Source organism: Dipodomys merriami, unplaced genomic scaffold (assembly GCF_024711535.1).
Source record: "Dipodomys merriami isolate MVZ:Mamm:240054 unplaced genomic scaffold, mDipMer1.0.p SCAF_508, whole genome shotgun sequence".
Lineage (NCBI taxonomy): Eukaryota > Metazoa > Chordata > Mammalia > Rodentia > Heteromyidae > Dipodomys > Dipodomys merriami.
The window spans coordinates 99,686-125,412 of NW_027206078.1; the positions used below are offsets into that span (position 1 = coordinate 99,686).

General features: G+C 47.1%; 1 protein-coding gene and 1 non-coding gene across 8 annotated transcripts in view; one reads left to right on the top strand and one right to left on the bottom strand.

Moving 5' to 3' along the window:
• Positions 1 to 22,170, bottom strand: part of LOC138810725 (NACHT, LRR and PYD domains-containing protein 3-like) — an 89,578-nt gene extending 67,408 nt beyond the window's left edge. For 2 of the 7 annotated variants that reach the window (XM_069997899.1, XM_069997906.1), the window contains exons 1-4: positions 21,756 to 22,170; positions 12,749 to 12,871; positions 11,696 to 11,756; positions 10,919 to 11,280 (exon numbers count right to left, since the gene is read on the bottom strand). In XM_069997899.1, the coding sequence (XP_069854000.1) occupies positions 10,919 to 11,201 (283 nt within the window). In that variant the 5' untranslated portion in view covers positions 11,202 to 11,280; positions 11,696 to 11,756; positions 12,749 to 12,871; positions 21,756 to 22,170. Of the gene's footprint in view, positions 1 to 10,918; positions 11,281 to 11,414; positions 11,545 to 11,695; positions 11,757 to 11,811; positions 12,057 to 12,748; positions 12,872 to 21,755 lie in introns of those variants that run through there. The other 5 variants (XM_069997900.1, XM_069997901.1, XM_069997902.1 and 2 more) reach the window with 5 other exon arrangements.
• A 2,948-nt stretch (positions 22,171 to 25,118) lies between these two features.
• Trnaa-ugc (transfer RNA alanine (anticodon UGC)) lies at positions 25,119 to 25,187 on the top strand. Its single transcript has one exon. It is a non-coding gene; the product is annotated as a tRNA-Ala (tRNA).
• The last annotated feature ends 540 nt before the right edge of the window (positions 25,188 to 25,727 follow it).

Genomic DNA, 25,727 nt, shown 5'->3' on the forward strand with positions numbered 1-25,727 from the left:
TCCAAAAAAAAGTGTTTGATAGGAGAAATTTAGGCATGACAGAATAAAAGATAATCATCCAAAAAACACAAAAGCCAAGTGGGCAGGAGCCTAACAGCCAGATGGCTTCTGGTAGGTGAGAACTTATTCTGAGGGCAAATACTATTGGCAATCTGGTCATAAAGCAAAATCTAAATATTAACTCAAAACCTGAAGCAATTCTTACCCAAAGTGTCTCCTAACCCAGAGAAAGAAAGAAAGAAAAAGAATTTCAGCAGACAGTTTCTTTCCATTCAAATGCAAGCCAGACACCGGGGACTCACACCTGTAATCCTAGCTATTCAGAAGGCTGAGATCTGAGGATTGCGGTTCAAAGCCAGCCCAGGCAGGAAAGTCTGTGAGACTATTGTCTCCAATAAACCACCAGAAAACTGGATGTGGCACTGTGGCTCAAGTGGAAGAGCAATAGCCTTGAACTGAAGAACCCAGGCCCAGAATTCAAGCCCCACGACTGACCAAAAAAAAAAAAAATGCAGATGCACAAGTCAGCATGACCTAGCAGTTAAGACCACTTAGCATTTAGTCCAGTTGACCAGAATGAAATATGCACAATCAGAACCTCTTCTAAGTTACTTTCACCTACTTGAAAGAAGGGAAAACACAGTAAGTACTTCGTGGGTTTGCTGGATAAACAAAATGAAAGATACTGCCTGGCGAAGTATTTCTACAGCCTAGGCTAATTATACCTTAATTTGAGTATGAAAATACAAGCACTGTTACAATTGTATTATTATGTGCAATGGTAGAACACCCTCAGTCTCTTCAGAGCCATACCACTTTTCTTTTTTTTCTTTTTTTTTTTAATTTTATTTTATTTTATTTGAGAACATACTGTACAGAGGGGCTACAATTACATGGGCAGGATAATGCATACATTTCTTACCAAGCATTGCAGCCTCCTCCTTTGTTTACCCTTCACCTCCCTTCCCAGCCTCCCCCCTCCCCCCACCCAATTATACCCCCCCCAAGAGCCATACCACTTTTTTATTTCCCCCACAAATTTCCTGTTCCCCATCTTGCTGTGTGCCTCATTATCTTTGGTGCATTTTATTCTTTCTTTCCCCAATACCAGCTAAGCATCATCACCTGTGATATTCAGGGCTATTCTGAGGTCTTCTTAGCATACTTCCCTTATATGGAACATTAAGCAAAAAGAACAAGACTCTCCCCCAACATATACACAGGGATTAAGATAATTTCTTTGACTGAGCATAGCAGCACACACTTGTAATCTCAGAACTCTGGAGACTGAGGTTGAGGATAATAAGCTCCAGCCAGCCTGGGATACATAGTAAAACCCTGTCTAGAGAGACAAAAACAGAGAGAGACAGAAAAATACAGAGAGAGACAGAAAGAGAGAATGCATTTCTTTCACTATCTAATTCCTAAAGTCATGGCCATCACAAAGGCTTTTCTGTACAAGTTATATGATTCTTAAAGAGCAAGGATTCACTCTGGAGCCATAGCAAGGATAAACTCAAGCTTATGAACCATGCAAGTAGACACTGGACAAGCAAAAACATGAGGAGCCGGGCAAAGAACTAGAAGCAAGTCTGGACACTAGAGAGATTCAGATAGAGCATCCCTAACAAAGGCAGTTTGCAAGCATAAGTAAAGTCTGGGCTTTTAAGTGGTTAGAAAAAACAAACTGGGTGCTGGGAAGGTGGCTCAGTGGTAGAGTGCTTGCCTACCATGCATGAAGCCCTGGGTTTGATTCCTCAGTACCACATAAATAGAAAAAGCTGGAAGGGGCACTGTGGCTCAAGTAGTAGAGTGCTAGCCTTGAACAAAAAGAAGCTCAGGGACAGTGCCCAGATCCTAAATTCAAGCCCCGTGAATAGTGAAAGCAAGCAGGCAAGCAGGCAAGCAGGTAGGCAAGCAGGTAGGCAAGTAGGTAGGCAAGCAGGCAAGCAAGCAAGCAAGCAATAAAGGAGGGGAAAGGAGAAAGAAAGAGAAAAAGAAAAATGTTTTTATCCATCTTCCCACAGCATTCCTATGAAAAAAAGGGGGGGGGAATATAGTATAGGAAATGATTCCTTTAAATACTGACTATAGCTGGATATGGTGGCACACATCTATAATCTCAGAAATTTAGGAGGCTGAGGTAGGAAAATCATAAGTTCTAGGTCAGCCTGGGCCACAAAGCAAGTTTGAGGCCAACCTAAGCTATAAAGCCTCAAGAAACAAGAAGAGTCAAGCACCGGTAGCTCACACCTATAAACCTAGCTAATTGGGATGCTAGGATTGGGAAAATTGTGGTTCTAGGTCAGCCCAGGCAGAAAAGTTCAGGAGAGTCCTTCTCAACCAGAAGTTGGAGATGGAGGTGAATGAGAAACCAAAAATAAGTTTAGCAGTAATAAAAATAAGTTTAGCAGTAATTTCAGACAAAACTAAAACACTTGTCATCTGTTACTGGAAAGTAAGTGTTAGATCTGCACCACGGCAAGATAACAGAATTATTAAGGGATCAGTCTGCCCTGACCAGTCCAGTTATTTGGGCAGTCTCTCCCCCCAACTCTGTCAAGAAAACATTTAGGACAAGACATAATTCAGCAGTCCTGTGGTTAGCCCCACTTATCCAACCAATGATGTATGATTTAACCTATACTGTAACCGCTAAGCTAGAAAGTCCCTGCCCTTACTGGAAATGATCATACCCCTAACCAATGAGCTTGACATCCTTCCCCCTGCTACATACTCAGTAAAATCCCTGCTGGACAAGGGGTAAGGGCTCACAACTCTGACCTGCTGCATCAGTGACGATTGTGAGTCCAAGCTCGAGCTTGCAAATAAACGATTCTTTTGCTGTTTGCATTGGTTGTGGTCTCTGGGGGTGCCTTGGGGGTCTTGAGTTTGAATCTAACAGATGGGGGCTCGTCTGGGATCCCCCTCACAAGCCCACCCAGATGCCTGATCAGAGTCGCAAAGAATGTCCGGTAAGTCAAGGCATTGCTGCTTTGTAATTGTGTAGTATCTGTGTTGCCTGCAGGTTTGGTATTGGGGTTGGCAAGAAGTCTTGGCAGACGCACTATAAGACAGCCAACGGGACCGGTGGGAGACGTCCCCCAGCGGATCCCTATAGGGGTAAACTATCCACTAATGTGGACATTTGAGATTTTTAGAGGGGGTTCGAGTCCCCTGGTGAGTGAATGGTGGTGAGATATTACCCCACTCACTGCCCGCCTGAAGTCCGGCACTTTCTACCTGATAGTTTATAGGTAGGCTGTTTTAGAAGGAGTTCAAGTCCCCTGGTGAGTTGGAAGGTGTTCAAGTTCCCTGGTGAGCCTGGCACTTTCTGTCTGACAGTCTACAACGTGCATGTTGTAAATGTGTTTTGTCTCAATGTTTGTGTATATGTGTTTTGGAATTCTTGGAACATTTCTCCTCCCAGATTCATTCTGATGCCAGAGCCTGGAGGAAACTGGCTAACACCTCCTTAATATCTGTTTCTCTCTCTAGCCCCCCCTTTTTTTTTTTTTTTTTTGTCGGCCGTGGGGCTTGAACTCTGGGCCTGGGCGCTGTCCCTCAGCTCTTCAGCTCAAGGCGAGCGCTCTACCACTTGAGCTACAGCGCCACTTCCGGTTTTCTGGTGGTTTATTGGAGATAGGAGTCTCACGGTCTCTCCTGCCCGGGCTGGCTTTGAACCGCGATCCTCAGATCTCAGCCTCCTGAGTAGCTAGGATTACAAGCGTGAGCCACCAGCGCCCGGCGCACCCTTTTTTTTTTTTTTTTTTTTTGCCGGTCATGGGGCCTGAACTCGGCCTGGGCGCTGTCCCTCAGCTCTTCAGCTCAAAGCTAGTGCTCTACCACTTTGAGCCACAGTGCCACTTCCAGCTTTTTCTGCTTATGTGGTGCTGAGGAATTGAACCCAGGGCCTCATGCATGCAAGGCAAGCGCTCTACCACTGAGCCACTTTCCCAGCCCCTCTAGCTCCTTTTTTATCTCCTTTTTTACTTGCACTTTAAACTGACCTCCCTTTCTACCCTTCACTGCAACCTCCTCCACCCTCTCTGGATCCAGAAGAAGGGGAGGGGGCGGTGGGAGGGCAAGGAACCTGGAGGATCTAGCAATAACTTGGAAAGGCCAGCAGGGAGAACTCGCAGCCAGATGAAACTGCCACTGACCACCTGCAAGTGGTACCAGCAAGATCTTTGCCTCGGGCCTTGGCCCAGGAGGTCTGAGTATGGGGGAGAATCTGTCAGTCTGAGGAGATGGCCACTAGGGACTTCCTTCCCTTGCCCCAAGATGACTAGGAATTCTCCTCCACCTTGGAAGGCCCCTGGGTCAACGTTTGCAGGAATCTAAAAGAAAAATCCTCTGGAGGTGAGTAGAGGGGGTTGGAGTCCCCTGGTAAGTGAATGGTGGTGAGATGTCACCCCATTCACTGAGGCCTGATTTTGTCTTTGTGGCCACTTGTCTGTCTTGTTTACTTCAGTGTGTTTTCTGTTCTATGTTTTCTGAGGTAGGAAAGTTCTGAGTGAGAGTGGCAGGCTCACTCAGCAGACTCGATTCAGCTTGCTGAGTGAGAACAGCGCAGAGTTCTGGTAGGGATAAACTGAGGACCCATTATAGTTCCCAACTCAGCCTTTGGTTGTTGTCTTGTCTAGTTCTGTTTTAGACTTGGTACCAGTTTTAAATGTGAATCCTTGTTTTTTGTGTTTTTGTTATCTGTGTTTTTGTTATTTATTTGAATGTCCCAGCCTCTGGCTGGGCTTGGTCACAGACCTGCTAAGACCCCCACCCCTTGTGTTACAGCAGCCAAGAGGCAGGGCATGGACAAGCCTCAGGCTGCACCTTCTCCCAGTGGAGGCTGCTGGAGGAGGGGCGAGGGTGTAGATAGCAGTGAGCCTGGTCTGGACTTTCAGCTGCTCCAGACAGCTTAACAATTTGTAAAGTGCTCTTGTCAAAATTGGGTAAAAATCAGGCCAGTTTAGTTTCAGGCACCCTCCCCCAGCCTTCCTCCAACAGAAGAGATTCAAAAGACTGATTGGTGAAATGCCTTGCTAAACAAGCAAACCCTGGGAAAAAGACGTTCAACAAAGATACTTAGTTTAAAAGAAAAATTGTCTTAAATTTTTGTTTGAAAACTTTATAAAACGTACATACAACTGATTTTAATTTTTGTATGCTTTAAGATCTGTGTGTGTTTTGTATGTGTTTGTGAACATGTTCAAGATAAGAATTGTCGGCATGCTGCAATTGGATGAGTTTAAGTTTAAAATTGAAGTGAGGTTTGGACGTTACCAAAAATTTTTTTTAAATCTTCACATTATTTATTTATTTATTTGTTTGTTTGTTTGTTTATTTATTGGGACCAGTCGTGGGGCCTGAAACTCTGGGCCTGGGCACTGTCCCTCAGCTCTTCAGCTCAAGGCTAGCTCTCTACCACTTGAGCCACAGCACCACTTCTGGCTTTTTTCCTTTTTGCTTATGTGGTGCTGAGGAATTGAACCCAGGGCCTCATGCATGCAAGGTGAGCGCTCTACCACTGAGCCACCTTCCCAGCCCTCTTCACATTGTTTTAAAAGGCTTTTTAAGGATTCTTTAACTTGAAAATTAGAAAATCTGGTAATTTCAATTCTAATTTTAAAATGCATAAAGCTGTTTACACTGTAACCAAGTTATCTGGCTTAACAAAAATACATTGGCTGCTTGGGATTTAGTTCTCTTGGCTAAAATTTGGGGATAAATATTAGAAACTTAAATGTAAAGGTTAGTTTAACACTGTCAAAGACGTTACCTGTTCTGTCTGGCTGAAACTGTATTTCATTCAAGAACCAAGAGAAAAGAAAGGGGGAAAACTTAGAAGCCAACAGAAGACCTATCTTTAGGGGTGAGGGGTGAAATGGCAGAAGTGCAGTTCAGCTGATCATGCACAGTGGGACAGGCCCTGGGGGGATCCACAGATGGTGGGACAGGCCCTGGGAGGAGTCCATGCATGGTGAAAGAGGGCAAGCTGGCACAAATGCAGTTCATCTAACCCTAAAGAGTCGGACTGGGTGCGTTCCCATTCCACAGGAGGGGCCGAGTGGCCCATCTTTGTTCTGTCTCTTTTCCCTGAAGACAGACACTGGAAACATGATGGTTAAAATGAGTGGCATGATGATCTGATTAGTATTGCTAAAACTGCCCCCTTGGATGTGCTAAAATTAAAAAGGCCTTAAAAAGAGGGTTAAAAAGTTTATTTGTATAATGTGACTCACTTTCAATGATGTCCTACAATTAGGATATGTTTTTAAAAGTCATAAAGGAGCCTGGTGCCGGTGGCTCACACCTGTAATCCTAGCTACTCAGGAGGCTGAGATCTGAGGATCACGATTCAAAGCCAGCCGGGGCAGCAAAGTCCATGTGACTCTTATCTCCAATAAAGCACTAGAAAACCAGAAGTGCCACTGTAGCTCAAGTGGTAGAGCACTCGCCTTGAACTGAAGAGCTGAGGGACAGCGCCCAGGCCCAGAGTTCAAGCCCCACAACTGACAAAAAAAAAAAAGTCATAAAAGTGTTAAATCTAGCTTCTTGGTACAGTAATGGTGATTGTAATTCTTGCATTAAGGAAAAATTGTCATTTGAGTTTGAAAGTTTTAATGTGCATCTGTTTTAAAACAAGCAGCCAAGGGGCTGGGAAGTTGGCTCAGTGGTAGAGCGCTTGCCTTGCATGCCTGAGGCCCTGGGTTCGATTCCTCAGCACCACATAAGCAAAAAGAAAAAAGCCAGAAGTGGCGCTGTGGCTCAAGTGGTAGAGCACTGGCCTTGAGCTGAAGAGCTGAGGGACAGTGCTCAGGCCCAGAGTTCAGGCCCCACAACCGGACCAAAAAAAAAAAAAAAAAAAAAACAAGCAGCAAGAGACAATGAGTGACACTTGGCCTCAAGATTTCAAGGGATCTTTTCAAAATGCAAATGAAAACTGAAGTATAAAGTATTAAAAGAGATTAATAAGAGGCTTAAAAAAACTAGGATTACCAAAATAATTGCTAGTCCAGTTAGTTCTTACATTTTTTTAACAGTTTTGAGCAAAGTACAGAGGATTCTTACAAGTTTGTCAGATGTAACTCTGGCTCTTAATAAGTTTCAGGTAAGAGCGTGCTTAAAAGCTACTTCTAAAAATAAATTTTAAAAAAAAGCTACTTCTATGTTGACCACCTTGTTGTTTTTAATTGGAGTAAAGTGGCTTTTTATAAGACTCATTGATCTGCAAACTGGTTGGAAGCCAGCCTGGGAAGGAAAAGGTCCCTGTGAGACTGTCACCTCTACTCAGCCAGCAGAGTTCTGAAAGAGCAAGCAGAGTTGCTTTAGGACTCAAAGTGACAGAGTGCTAGCCTTGAGCTGTAGAGCTGAGGGACAGCACTCAGGCCCCGAGTTCAAGTCCAGGGACCAGCTAAGGGAAATGCCAATGAGGCATTTATCCCAGTGTGGAGAAGACACTCCTGGGACGAAAGCAATGGAGGAACATCCAGAGGCAATAAGCCACTGCTTAGATGGCAGAAATAATATGAGATCCTAGAGTCATTTGTGCGTGGCCCTTCAAAACTGGTCAGAGCCAGGAGGTCATGGGAAGATAGTTTGTAAGCATACCTAATGTCCATGACTATCTACCTTGTAAAGGACAAGAACTTGCCATCCTCTGTGATAGTAGTAAAAAGCTAAAATTATAAAATGTGGGGAATAGTTTAAATCCCAACCCCTGTCTGTGCCAAAGCTCTAATTGGCAGTAACTTTTGAACTGACAACAGCTACATAAAATTTATCTGTTCACAAAAAAAGTTTGTAAGCCTGAGAGTGTGTTTTAATGATATCTGTCTCAAGGCCTGCATAGGTAACTTAGGCATTGTTAGGATCGCCTAAACCATCCAGAAAGATGCTTTTGCAAACCAGAAGGCTAAATAAGCTACACTGCTGTAGCCAGAGAAAAGGTTTGTGCATTTGTCAAAAGTTAAAATATTGTTCTTAATGACATCTAACCCTGGTAACCTCTTTGTAAAATAGGCTAAGGTTATAGGTTCCTGGCTAGGTAGAATCAACACCCCTGAGTCAGCTTAGTGAAGTTACAGAAGATGGATCTTTGCCCATCATCCCCTTTTAAGAACAGGGGACCTCGGGCTGGGAAGGTGGCTCAGTGGTAGAGTGCTTGCCTTGCATGCATGAGACCCTGAGTTCAATTCCTCAGGACCACATAAGCAGAAAAAAAAGCTGGAAGTGGTATTGTGGCTCAAGTGGTAGAGCACTAGCCTTGAGCTGAAGAACTGAGGGACAGCACCCAGGCCCAGAGTTCAGGCCCACCACCAGACCCAAAAAAAAAAAAAAAAAAAAGAACAAGGGACCAGGGTCACTTTTAAATGTGGCAAAACAGAAGGAAAGGCCGTGGGAAATAGTGGTACAGGCCTGAGCCCACTATATCTGCCTAGAAAATCCTAGCCTTATTAAAAGAACTATTTAGTTTAAAAAGTTGTCATCTTGGTAAATTGTCCTGGGCTATTGTCTAAATAGTCTTAAAAACTAGTGGAGTCTCAGCCTGCCAAGCCTATGCAATAACCACTGGTCTGTGTAGGAATTTGCAGCCCAGCACAAGGTGTGACAGTCCCTTGGAGCCACTGAGAGACCCTGCTGCTGCTGCCGCTGCCACAGCCTGACAGTCACCTGGAGGAGATCTACATTGTTACCCTGACCACCTCCACCGTGGAAAAAGTAGACTGAACTGCCTGATTCCATCCCCTAAGACTGCTTCCCCAGTGGAAAGCTGCTAAAACTAAGATTTAAGAAAAAACAACTGAAAACCTAAAAACAAATCTTAAAAAGTGGATGTAGGGGCTGGGAAGTTGGCTCAGTGGTAGAGCGCTTGCCTTGCATGCCTGAGGCCCTGGGTTCGATTCCTCAGCACCACATAAGCAAAAAAGAAAAAAAAAGCCGGAAGTGGCGCTGTGGCTCAAGTGGTAGGGCACTAGTCTTGAGCTGAAGAGCTGAGGGACAGTGCTCAGGCCCAGAGTTCAGGCCCCACAACCGGACCAAAAAAAAAAAAAGTGGATGTAATAGAAATAAAAATAAAAAAATAGCCAGGCATCGGTGGCTCACGCCTGTCATTCTAGCTACTCAGGAGGCTGAGATCTGAGGATCAAGGTTCAAAGCCAGCCTGCGCAGGATAGTCCATGAGACTCTTATCTCCAATAAACCACTAGAAAACAGGAAGTGGCACTGTGGCTCAAGTGGTAGAGTGCTCACCTTGAGCTGAAGAGCACAGGGACAGTGCCCAAGCCCAGAGTTCAAGCCTCACGACCAACCAAAATAAATAAATAAATAATAAAACAAAATAAATAAATAACCAGTGCAAGCCGGGCACCAGTGGCTCACACCTATAACCCTAGCTACTCAGGAGGCTAAAATCTGAGGATCTTGGTTCAAAGCCAGCCTATGCAGCAAAGTCCATGAGACCCTTATCACCAGTAAATAACAAGAAAACCAGAAATGGCTCTGTGGCTCAAGTGGTAAAGTGCTACCCTTGAGCTGAAGAGCTGAGGGACAGCACCCAGGCCCAGAGTTCAGGCCCCATGACCAAAAATCAAAAAAAAAAAAAAAATAGTGCAGAATGGATAAAGGATCAGTGCATAGGTTGAAAAGGATCAAAGAATGTTACATATATACATGTATGTGTGTTTGTATGTATACATATGTGTACATACATGTATTTATGTTTATACATATATAGCAAATAATGAAACTCACCACTTTGTAAACAGTAGACAGGACGAATTGGAGCAATGGTTGGGAGGGGTAGATTTGTTCAAAGAACACTATCTGCATGTATGGTAATATCACAAGGAAACCTCTCATACTACAAGTGTAGGTTAACTCAAAAGTTAGTCATAATACTCAATGTACATATAAAAATGGAACTAGTAAACTTTAAAGGATGGTTGGTATTGGGAGAGATGGGGAGAATGATGAAAGACTTAAAATGAGGTGGAATTTGGGTACACGGCAAACACATTCATGAGGGCATACAACAAATACTAAGCATGGCTCCCTGCCTCACAGTCAAGAGTTAGACCATGGGTAGAGTCTTTCTCCACTAGGTGTTTCAGTCAGAAACAAAAACAATCAAAGGCCAGGTACCAGTGGTTCATGCCTGTAATCCTAGTTCTTCAGGAGGCTGAGATCTGAGGATTGTAGTTTGAAGCCAGCTGGGGTAGGAAAGTCTGTGAGACCCTTACATCCAATTCACTACCATAAAGATGGAAATGAAGCTATGGCTCAAATGGTGGAGCATTAACCTTGAGAACAAAAGCTCAGGGACAGCACCCAGGCCCTGAGTTCAGGCCCCAGGACAACAGGACAAGTGAAGGAGAAGGAGAAGGAGGAGGAGAAGGAGAAGGAGGAGGAGGAGGAGAAGGAGGAGGAGGAGGAGAAGGAGGAGGAGGAGGAGAAGGAGGAGGAAGAGGTGGAGAAGGAGGAGGAGGAAGAGGAGGAGAAGGAGAAGGAGAAGGAGAAGGAGAAGGAGAAGAAGAAGAAGAAGAAGAAGAAGAAGAAGAAGAAGAAGAAGAAGAAGAAGAAGAAGAAGAAGACGACAACGACGACGATGGGGAGGAGGAAGAGGAGGAGGACGAGGAGGAGGAAGGAAGGAAGGAAGGAAGGAAATTCTGACATAGTATATAATATGAGGGAACCTTGAAGACAACATGCTGAGTGAGATAAACCATTCACAAAAAGATAAATGTGTCATGATTTCAGCTATATGAGAAACTCAGAACAGTGAAGTTCACGGAGATGTAACAGAAGACAGCATGGAGCACAGGGTAACGGACAGCTATGTTTAGTGGGTGAGCAGTAAGATCCTACACTTATTTACCTCAAGTTTGTTTTGTTGTTTTGTTAGATAGTCTTTACTCACCCCACTCTAGCTGATCTCTCTTAGCTTTCTCATGTAGGTCTCTCCTGTTGATTTCAGCAAATATCCTCACAGCCATGGCCCAGGCTTTCTCTTCCCCATTGAAGGCAATCATGAGTGTGGCCAGGTCTACATGGTCTGCCTTCTCGAGCTGGCCCCTGGGGAGGGCAATGCAGCCCTCCCCTGGAGGGTAATCTTCTAAATGCATTTTGAATTTCTTAAGGTCTGCATCCTCCAGGTCTTCCAGATGGTGGGCGAGCTTGCAGCGGGTGCTGGTCATGCTCATCGGCAACCCTCTCTAGGATCCTCAGGCTCAGGTCCACGCTAACAGGCCAGGCAGTCAAACAGCATGTTTGACTGAGAGTCTATTAAAGACAAGAAATTATCAGGAACTCAGAAAACATTATTATGCATGTGTCAAGACACCCTCCAAGCACATGCAAATTTGACGTATCAGTTTAATTTAAAAATAAAAGTGCTGGGCTCTGGTGGCTCACACCTGTATTCCTAGCTACTCAAGGAGGCTGAGATCTGAGGATCGAGGTTCAAACCAGCCTGGGCAGGAAAGTCCGTGAGACTCTTCTCTCCAATTAACCACCAAAAAGCCAGAAGGAGAGGTATAGCTCAAGTGGTTGAGTGCCAGCCTTGGAAGAAAAAGTCAAAAGAGTGTGCAAGACCTGGGTTCAAGCCCCAGTACTGGCACACATACAAAAAGAAAATTCAAAGGAAAAAATCCACTGACTAAAATGAATTACCAGCTTTCATTTTTGAAAAGCATACCAGAAAGCTCTCCATTGGCATGATCCATGAGTATGTCCTGAGCTATGAATGAAAAGTTTTCCTGTAGAAATAAATAATAAACCCATAAATACGATTATATCACAGTGAACACAAACCTTCACATATCAATAAGAGAACTTTGGGTAACGGGGCTGTGACCACGGACAAGCTAGTCACTATTTCTCAACTTGGGCTTCCTCATTTATAACCTGAAAACAGAAGGGATTGCCTTCCAGTTCCTTCTCACTGAAAGCTATGGTTTCTTGCTATTTTTACCTGAAGGAAAAAAGAACAAAGGAAAGAGAAGGCTCAGAAATGAGTGACTACTTAATAGAAGAGCAGTTTGTGGAGGGACAGAGAAGAGAGCAGCAGGGGATGTACAGAAGAAAGGATGGTTCCCATTTGTCCCTCTATCCATCATTAACTAAAAGTGAAGAACTCAGATACATACAAGTGCATATAAACGTGCATCACCTTAACCTCTCCTTGTAGAGTGTACAAATACAAAAAACATGACTCATATTAGTTCTTGTATGGTGAGTGTGCACTGATTATTCTCAACTGGACTACACAAAGCCCTGTGCAGCATGTATATTCCTTCTGCCATCTTTTGTATGTGTGTGTGCTAGTAACTGGGCTTGAACTCAGGCCTCAGGCTCTTACTTGGCTTTTTTGCTCACAGCTGGTGTTTTATCATTTGACCCATGCCTCCAATATGATAATTTGCTGGTTAATTAGAGATAGAGTCTCTGAACTTTTCTGACTTAGCTAGTTTTAAACCTCAGTCCTCCAATCTCAGCCTCCTGAGTAGCTAGTCTGAGCCACCTGTACCCGGCTACATACTATCTTATGTAGCCACTGAGCATCTTGCTCAGTGATTGACAGTCAAGACTGAGACCAGTGACATGGACCAGGTCTTTCACCCTACTTATTTAGGTTTTCCCATGGGAAAAAAAAAAAAAAAAAGCCCACAACAATGAAACAAGATAGGTGATTAAAAGGCAAACACACTTTCTCCAGCACTTATTGCAAGATTTTCATTGCCATGCTCACCAATGTGGTCTTCCTGACATGACTGCAAATTCTACAGAGCTTTGTGTCCTTAAATCTTCCATATCTTCTAGTGTTTGAATGGAAGAACAAGTTGGTTCCGCTGGAACTGATCCCTTCATTTTACTGTTTGCAGCAAAAAAATAATATCAACTCACCAGGCACTAGTGGTTCGTGTCTGCAATCCTAGCTACTCAGGAGATTGAGATCTTAGGATCAAGGTTTGGAGCCAGCCTGGACAGGAAAGTCCATGAGACTCTTTTTTTTTTGGTCAGTTTTGGATCTTGAACTCTGGGCCTGGGCGCTGTCCCTCAGCTCTTCAGCTCAAGGCTAGTGCTTTACCACTTTAGCCAAAGTGCCACTTCTGGTTTTCTGGTGGTTAACTGGAAATAAGCGTCTTAGAGACTTTCCAGCCCAGGCTGGCTTTGAACCGCAGTCCTCAAATCTCAGTCTCCTGAGTAGCTAGGATTACAGGTGTGAGCCACCAGCGCCCAGCTCCATGACTCTCATCTCCAATTAACCACCAGAAAACCCAAAGTGGTGCTGCTGTGGCTCAAAGTGGAAGAGCGCTAGCCTTGAGCAAAAAGAGCTCAGAGACACCACCCAGGCCTTGAGTTCAAGCCCCAGAACTGATAAAAACACAAAAATAAAAACAACATCAATCAAAGCTATAAATAACACTAATGGGAAGGAGAGAGCGTGAAAAGGGTTGATACTCGAAATCAGATGCCTCATTTGGTGTTCAAGTACCTCAAGCTCACCCTCCCCCATTCCTGGTCCATCTCCATTCTTGTCTCTCAACTCTTGCCTCACGCCCCATCCCCAAGTCCACTCCTTCATGCATCTTAAGGGGCTCCGATTCACTTCCTCATGTAAGGTTCATCTTTCTACATGCATCCTGCTTCTCCAGTCTGCTGAGGAGATGTGAGGAAAGTCGGCTGAAGTCCTGGGTATGAGCTGTGTTTGTGCTCCTGCCCTTCTCCCACTCCACACCCCCAAAGACATGCACCCACATACAGGGAGCCCAAGAAATTATAAACAGAAGAGAACATTCTAAAATATCCTAATGTCTGCCATTGAAGGACAGACTTAGAGGCTAGGAGACACTGCTAACCGCTCAATGCTGACCCCATTCCTCCCCCAGGCCTGCTGCCTACCCTGCACCACAGAGCTGAACTCACCCAGACGCCAGCTTTAGGGACAGGCAGAGAGGAAATGGCACGAATTTATAGTGGCCACAGCCCCAGCAGGGGCAGGAAGGATGTGGCTTTTAGCCTGGAGTGAACAAGGTTGCATCACAAGCAAAGGCAGAGGCTAATAGTTCCCCATATGGCTGGATTTTCCAAACTGAATCAGTCTTATTACGCAGTTTGAGAAGGGGATGGGTAGTAAGACACATACTCTAAGGAGCACTTCAGAGGTGCTCTTCTAGCTTTTCTTCTTCTAGCCTCTGAGTCTACCCTAAGAATCAATGGGAAAGTGGAAAAACAGTGTTCAACCTGGTCTCCCATACTGAGCAGTTAGGGAGAGCGGGGATGACCTTACTGAGGGGGAAGTGAGGCCAACCAGAAGGTCAGGGATTCCCAGTGGAGAGCTGAGAACAGGACTTGGCTTTCTAACCCCATATCCCATGTCCTTTCCCCAAATGGAGGACCATAGTTCAAAGCTCGCGTGAGTAGACAAGTCTGTGACTCTCCATCAGATTCTCACCATCTCATATGATTCTGAAGGCCCAAACTCCACCTCGTCCTGTAGCTTGAACTCAAGGCCTGAATGCTGCCCCTGAGCTCCTTTGCTCAAGGCTATCTTGCTCTACTTGAGACAAAGCTTCACTTCTTGCTTTTTGGTGGTTAATTGTAAATAAGAGGCTCAAAGGTTTTTCTGTGAGCTGGCTTCAAACTGTAATCCTCAGATCTGGGGAGTGGTGGAAGAAGGGCTGGGAACAGGTGGCTTACACCTATAATCCAAGTGGTTCAGGAGGCTGAGATCTGAGGATTCAGATAGGAAAACAGCTAAACAGGAAAGTCCCTGAAATGCCTTTCTCCAATTTCTCCAAAAGTGGAGCTGTGGCTCAAGTGGCAGAGAGCTAGACTTGAGCCTAAAAACAGTTCAGGGACAACAGTTCAGGGCAAGGTGGAGGAAAAAAGCGTTTCATTTCATTTCTGAAATGAAATTTCAGATGGCTTGCAACAGTAATCATAGTTACTTAGGAGACTGAAACCTCAAGGTTCACAGCTAGCCCAAGTATAAAAGTCTTGAGATTCTTATCTCCAATTAACCCACAGAGCCAAAAGTGGAGTGGCAGAGCATGGCTCAAGGGTCAGAATGCGCCTTCGTGAAAAAGTCATAGGACAGCTCAAGGCCCTGAATTCAAGCCCCTGTACTGTCACATCACACACATACACACACACACACAAACACACGAAGAAATATAATTGCCTTTATTATGTATACAATACTCACTTCAATAGAGCACAGCAAACTGAAATCTTGAATGCTGGGTTCCATACCTAAATGCCACATTCTTTAACTGAATAAACTAAATGAAACAAACACAGTAAGTCCACACTAAAAAAGCAATGACTAGTATAAACTACAATGACAGCAACCTACTAAAGCTTGAGGGGAGGAAACTGGTCCTGAATAAGCCATTTCCACACTAAGGGTAGAATGGAGTGGAGCCACTGGAGTTTTCCTAACCCCAAAATACAGACACAAGCCGTGAAAGGGTAGGTGGAACTGATGCCAGAGCCATGAAACATCCTATTCAACAGTCCAAGCAGAGGAACCACGAAACATTCTATTCAACGGTCCAAGCAGAGGTACCATGAAACATCCTATTCAACAGTCCAAGCAGAGGCACCATGAAACATTCTATTCAATGGTCCAAGCAGAGGAACCATGAAACATCCTATTCAACAGTCCAAGCAGAGGAACCACGAAACATTCTATTCAACAGTCCAAGCAGAGGAACCACGAAACATTCTATTCAACGGTCCAAGCAGAGGAACCACGAAACATTCTATTCAACAGTCCAAGCAGAGGAACCATGAAACATTCTATTCAACGGTCCAAGCAGAGGTACCATGAAACATTCTATTCAACGGTCCAAGCAGAGGAACCACGAAACATTCTATTCAACGGTCCAAGCAGAGGCCCACTGACCCTGCAGTGCACTCCTGAGCTTCATGGAGACCGTGGCCCAGTCTCTCTTCCTAGACCTGACCCTTGGACAGCATGATGTCCTCAGCACCCCCACCCGGGGCTGTGAGAGGCAGCATCCCTCTGTCTCTTGCACATTCCTTGGCCTGAGAGATTACAGTTATTTTTCACTACCCTGTCCAGGTTGGGAGCCACTTACCACATGTGGAATTCAAATTTCAGCTGATTTAAACTAATTAGTTCCAGTTTTATGTAAAACACTTTAAGGATGAACTAGCACAAGTGGGAAGTCAATAGAACCATGAGGATAACCAGGAAAATAACCCATCAATCATTGCATAGAGCTCTTAATCCCAGTCCCATGGCTCTTATCACCTGGAAGAGTGCAATATTGTTCAATCAGATATTTCAAAAGTTTAGAAATTAGCAGTTCACGTCTGTAATCCTAACTACTCAGGGGGCTGAGATCTTGAGCATTAAGGTTGGAAGCCAGCCCAGCAGGAAAGTTCTGTGAGAGTCTTATATCCAACTAGCCACTGAAAAGTCAAAAATAGATCTGTGGCTCAAGTGGTAGAGCACCAATTTTGAGCAAAAAAAAATCTAAGGGACAGAGTCCAGGACCTTAGTTCAAGCTCCAGCACTGGCCTGAAGAAAAAAAAAAAAGCGAACAGAAGAGAAGTTGCTGAAAATATATACAGTATTACTTGTTGTTGTTGTAGGGTTTTGGTTTTTTGGGGTTTTTTTGGTCGGTCATGGGGCTTGAACTCTGGGCTTGGGCGCTGTCCCTGCACTCTTCAGCTAAAGGCAAGCACTCTACCACTTGAGCTACAATGCCACTTCTAATTTTCTAGTGGTTTATTGTAGATAAGAGTCTCACGGACTTTCCTGCCTGGGCTGGCTTTGAACTGTGATCCTCAGAGCTCAACCTCCTGAGTAGCTAGGATTACAGGCGTGAGCCACCGGTGCCAGGTTACTTGTCTTTAAAGTCGTTATTTGCAGACTATAATTTAGCCTGAAATAAGGGAGATCTATCACTTGTGCCAATTTGAATAACCTCAGGCTCATTATGTGAAAAAGAGGCTAGTGCAAGCAAACAAAGAGCTAGGAAGAACACTTAACCGTGGTAGTATACCACAAAGCAGATGGGAATTAATGTGGTATGGTTCCACTGTGGATTCCACAGCATAGAATGCAAAGAGAGAGCAAATGTTTAAGAGGTGGAGGCCAGCGAAAGATGCTTATGTCACTGGGTGCCCAAAGAAGGTATTTTGGTAACCCTACTAGAACCCCTGATTTCCAAAGGGCAAGGCTCTTTAGAAGGGAAACTGTAACAGCTGCATTTGATCCGGTTTCTTAATATTTGCCTCTAGCAAGGTGATGGTGGCTTACTCCTGTAATTCTAGCTAAACAGGAGGCTGCAATTTGAGGATTGCAGTTCAAAGCCATCCCAGGCAGGAAAGGCTATGAGACCCTTATCTCCAATTAACCACCAGAAAAACTGGAAGTGGCCCTGTGGCTTGAAGTGGTAGAGCACTAGCTTGAGCAAAGACATCAGGGACAGTGCCCAGACCCTGAATTCAAGCCCCACAACTGGCCAAAAAAAAAAGTTGCTTCCCTTAGTTAGTTGACATTACTATTTTCAAACTTGGAATCCATAGACTAATCTGGCTGTAGGTTCCTGCTCAGTTCCAAAGCCATGGTTTTCATATGCTCCTGGAGTGCAGGGATAGCTTGTTAAATAGTGACTTTGTCTTCCTGTCTTCTGGATCTTTCCCAGCTGGCTACTAGAGATGTTTGTCTGGCTGACTCTCAGCCCAGGTGACTTGTGTGTGCAGCTGGTGCTTGGCTACGGTAAATGGGCCTGCTGAGGCTGTGAGGGACAACTCTGCCTAAGCCCCGCCCTCTGCCCTGTACCTGCCTGTTGCCTAGAAGATTGTTTTTGTCCCTTTTCACTTGTGCAGAGCAAGCCAGGGTTCCAGGGTCAGTGAGACTGATCTTTGACCTGGGCAGTAGAGAGCTCTCCTGTCATGTTCTGTGATGAAGGGCAAATGCAGCCTCCCAGAAAGCCAGCTGTCCTTGGAATGAGAGAAGTAGGTTATCAGGATCAGAAGGGTTCGGTGTTGGGGACCAGTACTGTTGGGAACAGCCATGCTGTCAGCCAAGGCAACAGCACATCTGACTAGAGATCTTCCAGGCATGTGAAACCTGCAGAGCCATCATACTGGGTCTTGAACGCTACCACTTGAGACACTTCTCTACTTACAGTTTTGGTTTTAGTTTTGTTTCGGGTTTTTTGAGACAGGGTCTTTCTGTATATCCCACTGGCTCTAAACTTAAGATCCTCCTGCCTTACCCCCCCCCCCCCACGTGCTGAGCTTATAGGCATGTATGGCCCTATCTGGCTAGATTTGAATGTGCTCCCTCCATCTCCTCAGGGTCTGTGCTGGGAAAAAAAAAAAAAAAAAAACCTCAAATCCCTACAATAACTGTATTTGGAACTGGTCCTTGTGCAAAGTGGCTAGGGTTAGATAAGGCTATGAAAGTGCCCTGCAGGGCTGGGAAGTGGCTCCGTGGTGGAGCGCTTGCCTCGCACTCATGAGGCCCTGGGTTCCATTCCTCATAAGCAGAAAAAAGCCAGAAGTGGGACTGAGGCTCAAGTGGTAGAGTGCTAGTCTACAGCTGAAGAGCTGAGGGACAGCCCGCCCAGGCCCAGAGTTCAGGCCCCACGACCAACAAAAAAAAAAGGAAAAGAAAAAAAGAAAGTGCCATGCACTGGTGGCTCAAGCCTGTCATCCTAGCTATTCAGGAAACATATCTGAAGATTGCACCTCACAGCCAGCCTGTGCAAGAATACCCACCAGACTCTTACCTCAATTAACTTCTAGGAAATCCGAGGTGGAGCTGTGGCTCAAAGTGGAAGTGCACTAGTTCAAGCCCCATGACCAGCAAAAAGAAAAAACAAGATTATGAAGGTGAACCCTGGTGCTATTCATGATGTCATAAAGAAGGGAGTAGAGATGGCACAGGTTTATAATCTCATTTTGGGGAGGACAAAGGAGGAAGATCATTAATTCCAGACCAGCCAGAGTTACAAAAGGAAACTGACCTTATCAAAAAAAAAAAAAAATAATGCTGGGCGCCAATGGCTCACCCCTGTAATCCTAGCTACTCAGAAGGCTGAGATCTGAGGATCATGGTTCAAAACCAGTCCAGGCAGGAAAGTCTATGAGACTTTTATCCCCAATGAACCACCAGAAAACTGTAAGTGACACTATGGATCAGGTGGTAGAGTGCTAGACTTGAGTTGAAGAGCTAAGGGACAGCACCCAGGCCCAGAGTTCAAGCCCCATGACCAACTAAATAAATAAATAAATTTTTAAAAAGGAAGGGAAGAAAAAAATGGAGAAAAGGAAAGAGGGAGTGAGGGAGGAGAAGGAGAAAGGGAAGGGAAAAGAGAAACGCTTGAATAAAGTTTGGCTAAGCAAAGAATTTTTGTGACCCTTGATGTCTCCTCTAAATCATTTAGAAGACACTGAAAAATTGAACCAAGGTCCTTATGTGTGCTGAGCAACACCCATAGTCTCCCTCTTAATCATTTCCTTTTTCTTTTTGGTTGGTTGTGGGGCTTGAACTCTGGGCTTGGACGCTGTCCCTGTGCTCTTCATCTCAAGGCAAACACTCTACCACTTGAGCCACAGCACCACTTCCGGTTTTCTAGTGGTTTACTGGAGATAAGAGTCTCACAGACTTTCCTGCCCGGGCTGGCTTTAAACTGAGATCCTCCGATCTCAGCCTCCTGAGTAGCTAGGATTACAGGCATGAGCCACCAGCGCCCGGCCTCTTAATCATTTTCTATCTGTGGAATCTCATCCTCTCCACAGCTATAAATCTTATTGGCATTGGGCCCATTCTCTCTCCCCTACTACAATACCCTCCACTGTAATTATCCTGAATAAGTCATCTTCGCTATTTCAGTTAGAGTCTTTACTAACTGCTGGCACTCAGTCTGCTAGTGAGCTACCACTAATAATAGCAAAAGTCTCAAGATTGAGATGGTTTTAGTATTAGTCAGCTAATTCCATCACTGCTTTTCCTCTATGCAGAAAAATCAATGTTACTGAACTAGATTTTGAGTTTTCAGTAAAAGGGAGGTTCGGCTGACTATAGTTTTGTAACACTGCTTTGTCATTGCTTCTTTTTTTTAAGGCACTGAGATCCTCAGAACTGCTCCCCCTCCCCTAAAAAAAATAGAAGTAGCCTGAACCTGCTGTTACAATGTTTTTCCTGACTATATTCTGGTCACTTCTCCTTTCAGGAACTTAGGTCAGCTTTAGTTGCTGCTGTTCTAACCATGTGTAGAGCTGGATATCCAAACAGCTCTTAGGTCTCCTCTCTCTGCTTCTTTCCTCCCCCATAGCCCTCTCCTAGGATTCTAAGCCTAGCCTGGCCTGACTGACAGGACCCACTGCTCCACATGCTGACCTGGTTGTTGAACTGAGCAGAGATTTTATCATTCTGGTCGTGACCGTTGATGCTCTCTGCTGCCCTTTACTGTACAAAGGTATTCTAGCAGTCTGCCCTATACCAGCTGCAGCAGATAATAGAAAGGCAAAGGACCAGAGGAGATAGCAGAGGAGTGCTGGAGGCTACAAATGGAGGCATGTCAAAGGATGAAGGGTAGTGGTGGGAAATCAGACTTCATGATTTGATTAAGTAAAGCTATCAGGGTAAAAGTGAAGTACACTATATTGGTGGAAAATAACCAAGTGCCAGTGGCTCACACCTATAACCCTAGTAAATCAGGAGGCTGAGATCTGAGGATCATAGTTCAAAGCCACAGGCAGGAAAGTCTGGGAAACTCTTCTATTTAACTAGCAAAAAGCTGGAAGTAGAGCTGTGTCTCAAGTGGTAGAGCACTAACTAGCCTTGAGCAAAAAAGCCTCAGGACCAGCACACACACAAAAGAAGAAAATGTATTTATCTAGATGTCATCTCACATAATGAAATACGGAAACCAGGTGCTAGTAGCTAACGTTTGTAATCCTAGCTACCCAAGAAGCTGAGATCTAAGGGTCAAGAATTAAAGTCACCCAAAAAGCAGAAGTGGAATTGTGGCTCAAGTGGTAGTGTTCTAGCCTTGAGCAAAAAGAGCTCAGCCAGAGTTCAAGCCCCAAAACCAGCATACACACATGCGCTGGGCGCCAGTCATTCTCAGGCAGGTTTTGGGTCTCCAACAGTAATCCTACTCAGGAGGCTGAGATGTGAGGATCACGGTTCAAAGACAGCCCCTGCAGGAAACTCTGTGACTCTTATCTCCAATGAACCACTAGAAAACCAGAAGTGGTGCTGTGGCTCAAGTGCTAGAGCGCTAGCCTTGAGCTGAAGAGTTCAAGCCCCACTGTGGGGCACATGGGCAGCAAAGATGGCGCTGAGAGGAAGTTGAGTGGGCAGAGTTGTTTATGTTAAAATCTGATTGGATACCATCAGGCAAAGTGATGTCAGTGCGAGAATGGCTCGTGAATGGCAGGGAAAGTTCAGAAGCACTGGGGCCAAATAAACCCCGGGCCCCAGGTGAAAAGTGCATGATAGGGTGACCTTTACGTGATTGGTTGGTTGCTTTTCCTCCCCTCCTATGCCAGGCGTCTTGCTTTAAAAAGGCTTGCTGTGTGATAATAAAGAGTTCTTGCTTGACTTTACTCCCCGGAGGCTGATGTCTGATTGTCTCCTTCTTGCAAAACTTGATGTTTTTGTTTTCTTTCTCTCTTGTTGTTTATACATCTTTGGGAGTGTAAGGAGAGGGACAGAAATAGGGGAAAAAAGGGTAAACAGATGTGGTAGAGATACTCACTAGAGCTGGCATCGGTGGCTCACGCCTGTCATCCTAGCTACTCAGGAGGTTGAGTTCTGAGGATTACGGTTCAAAACCAGCCCGGGCAGGAAAGTCTGTGAGATTCTTCAATAAACCACTAGAACACCGGAAGTGGCACTGTGGCTCAAGCAGTAGAGAGATGGGAGGAGGGAGGATGGGGGCAGGAGGAGGGGGACTGGGCGGGGAGGAGGGGGGAGGAAGAAGGAACCAGGCCGCCTTCCTCCTCGCTGCTCGGCAGGAGGCCGGCCTCCACCCCTGCCGCCGGGGTGAAGCGGTGCGGCCTGCGGGGCGCGGGAAGGCGCCTGGATCCCGAGTGCGGGGCGGCGGCTCCAACGGCGTCCCGTCGGGGGCGCAGGGCGGCTGGGAACCGCACCGCGGGGCCGGGCTGGCCCGGTTCAGCTCCGTCCACCCGCCCACTCCATCCACACCGTCCCCCCCTCCCCATCCCCACCGTCCTCCCCGTCCCCCCCTCCCCGTCCCCACCGTCCTCCCCGTCCCCCCCTCTCCGTCCCCACCGTCCTCGGTCCTCCCCGTCCCCCCCTCTCCGTCCCCACCGTCCTCCCCGTCCCCCGTCCTCGGTCCTCCCCGTACCCCCCTCCCCGTCCCCACCGTCCTCCCCGTACCCCCCTCCCCGTACCCCCCTCCCCGTCCCCACCGTCCTCCCCGTACCCCCCTCCCCGTCCCCACCGTCCTCCCCGTACCCCCCTCCCCGTCCCCACCGTCCTCGGTCCTCCCCGTCCCCCCTCCCCGTCCCCACCGTCCTCCCCGTACCCCCCTCCCCGTCCCCACCGTCCTCCCCGTACCCCCCTCCCCGTCCCCACCGTCCTCCCCGTACCCCCCTCCCCGTCCCCACCGTCCTCCCCGTACCCCCCTCCCCGTCCCCGCCGCAGCGCGCGGACCCCGCTTCCAGCCGCACCGGGCCGGCCTGGCGCCCTCGGCCGCCTTGGGCGGGCTTCGCGCCCTCTGCTGGTCACGGCCGAGTGAAGCGGGAGCGGCTGCGGTCGGCGCTGCGGAGAAAGCGCGCGAGCGGGGCGGGGCGGGCGCGGCTCGGCCCCACCGCGGCCCCGAGGCGCGGGAGAACCGCCGCCGCGGCCTCGGGTCTCCGCCGCCCGCCGCCACCCTCCTCAGAGCGCCTGCGGCTCCGCCGCCGCCCACGGCGGGGCCCTCGCGGGGCCGGGCCTGCCCCGCGCCTGCCCCGGGCCTGCCCCGCGCCCGCCCCGCGCCCGCCCCGGGCCTGCCCCGCGCCCGCCCCGCGCCTGCCCCGGGCCCGCCCCGCGCCTGCCCCGGGCCTGCCCCGGGCCTGCCCCGCGCCTGCCCCGCGCCCGCCCCGCGACCGCCCCGGGCCCGCCCCGCGCCCGCCCCGCGCCTGCTCTCAAGGCCCGGCATCTCGAAGGCAGGAAGAGAACCAAGCATGCACGCTCGCGCGACATGCGCACGCACACATGCGCACGCGCACTCACACGCGCACTCACGCGCAGCGCAGTGGCGGGTGTGGCCTCGCCCGCCCACTCCCGAGGACGCCCGGCCCGTCGGCCCGCCGCCCACCCCGCCTGGGAAAGCCCCGCTCCCAGCGTGGCGGCCCTCCATCGGGGCTGTGAGGCCGACGGGGATTCACCACAGCGTAGCACTGAGGTCACTTTGTCATTTGATGCAGACGAGGGTCTAGAAGTCGGGGCTCTGCACTCAGGGTGCTTGACTTCCCGGGCAGAACAAGAATTTCTGGACAAGACTCGATGGTAAGGAGACCTGGGGGTAAGCAAGCAGGCAAGCAGACAAGTGGAAAGGCCAGCGCTTCCAACACTGGTGCTCAGAGCGAGGAACACACACAACTCCAGGGATCGCAGGGGTATTTATACGGTGAAGACAGAGGTTCCGGGGCTGGGGAGGTGGCTCAGTGGTAGAGCGCTCGCCTTGAGCTGAAGAGCTGAGGGGCAGCGCCCAGGCCCAGAGTTCAGGCCCCACAACTGGACCCAAAAACAAAAAAAAGGACAGAGGTTCTGACTTTAAAGTTAGGCAAAGATAGTTGCTCCATCCACTCCTGGTGTTACTGCTTGAGTTTCTGGATGTTTGAGGCATTTTTTCCAGGTAAGAATGCATCCTGCCATAAAACAGACGCTTCTCCTGGAGATAGGGAGCCAGCTGTCTGCATTTTGGGTAAGAGATTGCTTAAGTTTTGGGGAAGCACTTTTCTCTGAAAGGCATACATCCTACCAGGCAAAAAATTCTTTGGGTGAGAAATGCAACCTCTGGGAAGGAATGCATCCTGTTGTCTCCCTTTGAAGCAAAGATAGTGCTTCCTTGTTTCTAAATACCATGTTTCTGAGTTGCCTTCACCAGGCCTCATTTCCCCTAAATGACTTTGGTCCCTTCATCTTACGAAAAGTAAATGAATTAATATCTCCTGTATTTGCTGTAAGCTTACCATACATGTTCTCTTTGTCTGTCCTGGTTCAATTTGATAGCCTAGGCTGTTAGCAAGAGTTCTTTATTCCAATTGTGTATGTGGGCGCACGTGGGGGGGTCACAGGCGCGTGCGCACGTGCTCACGCACACACACACACACACAAGTACACACTGAGAGGAGACTGGAGCTGGTACAGCTTCTTTCCAGGCTTTGCTTTTTTTTTTTTTTTTTTTTGGGTCCGGTCATGGGCCTGAACTCTGGGCCTGGGTGCTGTCCCTCAGCTCTTCAGTTCAAGGCTAGCACTCTACCACTTGAGCCACAGCGCCACTTCCGGCTTTTTTCTTTTTGCTTATGTGGTGCTGAGGAATCGAACCCAGGGCCTCATGCATGCAAGGCAAGCACTCTACCACTGAGCCACCTTCCCAGCCCCCAGGCTTTACTTTTGTTTTAGGGATTTTAGGAAAAAAACACACCTCTAAACAAGGTTAGCTCGACCTTGGCTCCAACCAGCTCAGTTCTTGGAATGGAAAGAATGCCTCTAGGTCCCCCTCCCCACAACAACTTAACCCACCTTCATTGTTCTGTTAAGGACTGACCGATTAAACAGATAGCCAGTAATTTGGCTCATTCTGGCAACTTCAGGAGCTTACCATAAACTCCGCCTTTTTCATGTGCTTATGTTAAACTCCACTAAACTCCTCCTTTGTGTATGCTTACCGTAAGCTCCGCCTTACTGTTGAATTCGTGAGTCATTTAAACCAAAAGTGATAGGCTGGCTTAAACTGCCAATATGTGACAAAGTGTAACCTCATTGGCCTCCTGCATGTGGTCTAGTCTGACTGTGCAATCTTTTGGGTGTGTGACAATCTCATTGGTCACCTGCGTGACCAGGCTTGACCTCATGAATTTTGCCTTTAAAAACCTAAGTAGGGGGGCTGGGGAGGTGGCTCAGTGGTAGAGCGCTTGCCTTGCATGCATGAGGCCCTGGGTTCGATTCCCCAGCACCACATAAGCAAAAAGAAAAAAGCCAGAAAGTGGTAGAATGCTAGCCTTGAGCTGAAGAGCTGAGGGACAGCGCCCAAGCCCAGAGGGCAGGCCCCATGACCGGACCCCCCCCCCCCAAAAAAAACAATCTAAGTATGTTGGCCACTCAAGGTCGCAGTATCAGCTCCCGAAGTAAAGTTGCTTCTTAACAACTCACTCCGCAGGACTAGGTGGGCTTACCTGCCTGGGTCTTCCTACTACAACACAAAAACACATATACCAGTCCTGGGGCTTGACCTTAGTCTAATACTATCTTTAAGCTTCTTTTGCTCAAATTTAGTTCTCTACTACTTGAGCCATAGCTCTACTTCCACCTTTTTTGGTAGTTTATTGGAGGTAAGCATTTTACTGCATGTTAGGACCCAGTCCTAACACTTTGACCTTTTATTAGAAGTATTCTGAAAGGAAAAGTGTCCAAACTTGGATACCTTTTCTCCAAAGAAAATAGGGATTCAGCTCCTAAGTTAAATTACATAACTAGAACATTTACTAAATGTGCTAAA